General features: G+C 59.8%; 1 protein-coding gene across 1 annotated transcript in view; it reads left to right on the plus strand.

Annotated features, from left to right (window-relative positions):
* Window positions 1–2,640: 2,640 nt before the first annotated feature.
* Window positions 2,641–5,644, plus strand: part of NGFR (nerve growth factor receptor) — a 10,453-nt gene continuing 7,449 nt past the window's right edge. The window contains exon 1 of the mRNA XM_019474246.1: window positions 2,641–2,803. Within this exon, the coding sequence (XP_019329791.1) occupies window positions 2,641–2,803 (163 nt within the window). The remainder of the gene's footprint in view (window positions 2,804–5,644) is intronic.

Genomic DNA, 5,644 nt, shown 5'->3' on the forward strand with positions numbered 1-5,644 from the left:
CCCCGAATCTCCGCAGCCGCCTCCCCAGGTCAGGGCTGAGCCCAGCCGCTGCCAGCCGGGGCACCCGCTGCCTTGGGGCTGGATCTGACCCCCAGGATTACACCTGCCGAGTCGGGGGTCTGGGGGGTGTGCACAGGGGCAGCCTGGCTGCTCCGCTGAGCCCTTGCCCAGGCAGGTCCAGATGTGCACCCACAGCTGTGGCCACAACCCCGGGGCCACCCCAAACCCCGGGCACCCCGTGTTCGTTGTTCTTTACCTGTGCTGCTTGGCTGGTAGCTACGTGTGGGAAAAGGGAGAGCCCTCCCAGTCCTGCCGTGCCGAGGGTTGGCTGGACCTGCAGACCTCAGACGTGGCTTTCTCTGCTGCCCAAAGTTTGGGGATTGCTCGGGGCCAGGGGTTTGGCCTTTCCTAGACAGGGTGCTTCGCCAAGAAAGGCAGAGCCCGTCTGTCAGGCTCGCGGGTGGTTCGGATCCAGGCTTGCCGCTGGGCCCATCTCCAGCTGTAGCATCCCCTCCCTTCCCCAGTCCGATGAGAAGCGATTTTCTGTGCCAGGGCTCCGGAGCTAATGGTGCTGCGCCGAACTCCCGCTCCGCGTAGCTCCCTCCAAGGCCATCTCCTCAACCGGCGGCATCTGCTAGGACACAAAAATCCACTGACACAACTCCGAAAGCAATGAAAAGCTTACAGAGGTGTTGCTCGCACCCTCCGTCCGTGCCCCACTGCTTGGTCCAGCTGTCAAAATGCTTTATGGTGTTAATACCTGTGGCTTTGTCAACAGGAGTTGTGTTAATAACATGCACATTTCAGCGGGCTAATGCAGACCATGTGCCCCTCTTATAAGCGTGTTAATCTTTACGGGGGTTTCAGTGCTCGAGACGGAGAACTGAAAGGGAAACGCAGGCAGAGCAGGGAGCGTGCAGCACCTGGGACTGGAAGTTGCATTTTCTACAGCATTTAGGAGTGCGGAGGGGGGGACCTGGCAGGGGGGGAGGCATCGGCCGCTCCTGGCAGCCCTACGCGGAGGGGACATGCGGCCAGAGAGGGTCCCTGGGGTCAGCTGCCGGGGGTCCGGGTTTCGCACGGAGGAAGCGGTGCGGCTGGGTCCCATCCCCGCGGGCGCACGGAGCCGCTCGCAGCTGCCTGCGGCGTGGGAGAGCTGGCCGCTGCCGGCCCCAGCTGCGCTGCCCCAGCCTTCCCAGCACTATTTATAGCCAGGCACGTTTGGCTGCTCCCCCAGCCCCGCTCATGGCTGCTGCTGCCCCAACCATGGGGGGGGGGAGGGGGGCAAACCCCTGCCCAAGCAGGGGAGACGCACTGCAAGTCGGGGCTGCAGGGGATGGAGCAGCAGGGTGAGCTCCAACCAGGTTTGCTGCAAAGCCCCACGAGCTGGATCTGTCCCCCAGGAGAGGCAAAAGCAAGCCCCTTCCTCACCCCCAAACCCATTTCCCAGCTGTCGTTTGGGGGTGCTGGGAAGCGCCCCCCCACCCCGGCCAAGCCCTTCTGCCTGCGCAGCTGAGGCCCAGCGCCGGAGCGGGCTGCCAGCCTGGGCTGGCGAAGCAGCGCCAGGGAGGAGAGCACATGGTTTCAAGCGCAGGGTAATTGGAGCACTTTGTCATTCAGATGCCTATAATTGGCGCTCCATTGTCTCAGCCGGGCCGGATGCTGCCGGATGATGCACAGCGAGTTCATAACGCCGCATTGTGCAAGGAGGCGGCCAACTGGCTGACGAGGCATCCAGATGCATGGGGAGGGGGAGCTCTGCCAAATGTTAGCTGAGCTTCTTCCCCGAAAATCAGGCTTAGTTGGATGGCAAAGGTATGGTCCAGCCCTGGAACACACCTGCCTGCGAGCAGAGGGAGCAAAAGGAGCCCTGGCAGAGCTCAGATCACCGTGAGCATCTCAGCAGCCCTGCACCCAGGCAGAGACGCTTCCCGCACCGCACAGCCCTGGCCAAGAGGTGTTTTAGGGAGCAGCCACCCTGCAAATGCTCCCAGCTCCCCAGGCTGCAAAGTGCATGTGCAGGGTGGCTCTGACCCCACCGCTCGTGGCATGTTTATTGCTTCCATATGTGACGACAGGTTTTATAAGCAGATACGTTTACTTCCATTAGACAGTAATGTTGCTGAAGCTCTCAGTGCTCCCTTTAAAGTCTTAATTTCCATCGTGGGGTCTGATTTCAGATCCCCATGTGCAGCAAGAGCGCCGTGCAGAGCTGCCACCCAAGCTCTCCAAACCCCTCCATCGGGGCAGGCAGGTCACCCCACCGCCAGCTCGTAGGCAATGCCCTGCCTTCCCCCAGGGTAGGAAGGGTTGAACCCTTCAGGATGGCAAAGCATGCTTAGAAGAGACAACTCAGATGACAGGCAAGGGCAAACAATGCTGTAACCCCGCAGAAAAGCCCACGTCCCCCCCAAAATACCCACCAGCCCAGACTGTGGAGACATGGGCTTTCCTGACCTCCCTCCAGTAGCAGCACTCGGCAGGGGATTTCTTGATGAGCGAGTTTTGCATAGGAAAGTAATTTCTCCCAAGACCTGTATTTAATCTGTGACCCCCTTTTAGTCCCGACGTGGGATGTCCACCCCAGAGCGGGACCCTACCTAGATGCAACACACTTCTCCTTGCAAGGAGGGCCCCATAATGAGGGTCGTCCCCGTTCAGGGACCTGCCTGGGGCTCCAAGGACAAGTGCCCCACCAAGATGTACACGACTGGCGGGGAGTGCTGCAAAGCCTGCAACCTGGGAGAGGGGGTGGTGCAGCCCTGCGGGGTCAACCAGACGGTCTGCGAGCCCTGCCTGGACAGTGAGTACTCGCTCCCCTCCGCAAAGCGCCGCAAAGGGGCTGGCACGGGGTATGGGGGGGGGCTTGGGGGACCATGAGCATTAGCAGGCACTTGGGTCTCTCCACGTGCGTCCTCTTTCCCTCCTGAAGCCTTGCCTGGGCAAAATTTGTGCTGTTTGCTTCGATCGGTCCGTGCACAGCCCAAGGCGGGGAGTGCTGCAAAGCCTGCAACCTGGGAGAGGGGGTGGTGCAGCCCTGCGGGGTCAACCAGACGGTCTGCGAGCCCTGCCTGGACAGTGAGTACTCGCTCCCCTCCGCAAAGCGCCGCAAAGGGGCTGGCACGGGGTATGGGGGGGGGCTTGGGGGACCATGAGCATTAGCAGGCACTTGGGTCTCTCCACGTGCGTCCTCTTTCCCTCCTGAAGCGTTGCCTGGGCAAAATTTGTGCTGTTTGCTTCGATCTGTCCATGCACAGCCCAAGGGTCTCGGGCACAGCCTTTGCACAGATGAGCTCCACCCCGCACGCAGCCTTCCCAGGCCACCCATCTCTGCACTGACACCAGGGTTACTTCCAGCATTTCACCAAAGCATCTGCCCTGCAAATCCCAGCCGCGGATGCAGCAGCTCCCCCCGTTTTGGGATCCGTTGGTGCCAGGCACCTTTGCAGATCCCACTTCCAGCACTGTTCCCCTCTTGATGGCTCCCTGGCTACTGGCTCGTGGCCAACATTTGCCTCCCAAAAAATTCCCCTCCCCACGCTGCTTGCACATCGATCTCCAATCCAACCACAGGGATGTCTCCCAGTGAGCCACCTGTATTATTTTTTTTTTTTAAAACCTTGTAAAGACTGCAAAATAAAAGCAAATTTGAGAGGGGAGAAGCAAATCACGTCGGGCCCTGAGAGAGAGGGGAACAGTTTTCTTCTGGCCAGCTCCAGGCACATTGCCTATGTCAAATGCTTCATAAATGTCGGTTGGAGATGTGTGCTGGAGACCTGCTTAAATGCTTACAGATGAAGTGGTTCAACTATTACTGTTTAAACAATGCCATGATAGGCATAAGCAATCTGCCCTTCAGATTTACTGCTGCAAACCCTTTGAAGGCCTAAGGACAAGCATTTGTAAGAAAAGCTGTGCCAGCCAAGCCCAGATTGCTCCAGGGATGTGATTTGAGAGGGGGAAGGGACAGACTATGGCTGTGGGGGAGCAAAGAGGAGGCAAAGGCCGGGGCGGGGGAGAAGCAGTCTAAGCAGAGCAGCGGCAGCACGGAGCAGGGGACAGAACAGCATCAGGGCAGTGCTAAAAATACCTCTTGCTTTCCTGCAAAATCGATGAACAGTCCTTACCCTCGCAGCGCCTGGCTGCAGGGGCTGAACCCCACCAGCTGCAACCTCGGGGCTGCTGCGCAGGATAACCCCGCCGGGCACGGCAGGCTCCCTCCCTCCCGGGCTGCAACGGGCTCAGACCCATCTTGCTGCAAGGTGCCAGGGCATCCACTGCGCCGTCCATCCCAGTGAGCCCTTCCTGCAGGGAACCTGGCTGGGGCATCGGGCTCCAGCTCCCGGGCGTGCAGGGCTGTAAATTCAGAGGGTTGCTTTGCGTTCCTGGGGATGCTCAGACAAGCCAGTCTCCTGTAACCCCCTGCACTTTCGGGCTGGCAGATGGCTTGTCTCCCTGGTTTTTTTCTGGGAACTGAGAGGATAAAGGGAATTTCCACCGTCCCTGGAGGACGTAGGGTGTGGAGTTTACGGACAGACCGGGGCCATGACCTGGGTGCAGTGCTGGAAGACATGTGCATCAGCTGGGGCGCGGGTGCAAGTGCCACTGCTCTGGTTTGCATCCCAGCTCCTCCTGCCCAGCCCCATGTTGCCCCAGGCCAGGCATTTGCATTTTTGCAGGTGATTAACATCAGGCAGCAGCTCTGTTAGGTCAGGGAGCTGAGCTGGAAAGTACCAGGACAAAAGGGTTTGGGCCCTTCCTCCATCCCTGCGGGGATGAGAGCAGCCAGGAGCAAACACTGCAGCCCCAAGGCCTCTCAGCATCACACAGAGGCCAAGAACAAAACCCCAGGGCAGCGCTTTGTACCTTGCTTGGCTTTGCTGCTGATGGGCCAGCACAGCTGAGTGCTCCTGGCCTCCAGGCAGCTGCTCTGGGACTGCCAGTCCCCCTCTCCATGCCTCAGTTTCCCCCACAGCCCTTCACCTGCCTCCCAGTCCAGAAGCTCACAGCCCTGCTACCCCTTGCTTGGGAATATCTACCATGGGAGATCCCACTCACTCACCTAACTGCACAGCAGCGCGGTGCATCGCCCCAGGGCAGGATCAGGCAGCTGTTATAAGAAGCAGCACCAAGAGGGCAACCCACCCCCTTCACCGCCACAAAGACAGAAGCAGGAGACAAGCACGGTGCACGCCCCAGGGCAGGATCAGGCAGCTCTCATAAGAAGCAGCACCAAGAGGGCAACCCGCCCCCCTCACCACCCCAAAGACAGAAACAGCAGACAAGCTGGAGAACCACAACCAGGGCAAAGCTTCTGCAAACCCTCCTGCTTTATACGCCCAGCCCTGCCCCAGCTGTAGCCTTTCATTCATTCATTAATGGCAGCATGGACTAATCCCCAGAAGCTCATCAGCTGGGAGCTGCTGGGTAGGGGTGACCATGGGGTGACTCACGGGTGCAGGTGCTGCAAGGGGGGCAAATGCTTCCCCCAGCTCTTCTCTGAGCCCAGAGTGGGATTTCGGGGTGGGGAGAGAAGGAGACCTGCAAACCCCATTGTCAGCCCTTGCCGGGATGGGGAGAGGGTCCTTTTGGATCTGGGCTCGCACTGGATCCCGCTGCCGCAGGCGCCGGGCCGGTGCAGGCC

This window comes from Aptenodytes forsteri, unplaced genomic scaffold (genome assembly GCF_000699145.1).
Source record: "Aptenodytes forsteri isolate BGI_AS27 unplaced genomic scaffold, ASM69914v1 Scaffold25, whole genome shotgun sequence".
Lineage (NCBI taxonomy): Eukaryota > Metazoa > Chordata > Aves > Sphenisciformes > Spheniscidae > Aptenodytes > Aptenodytes forsteri.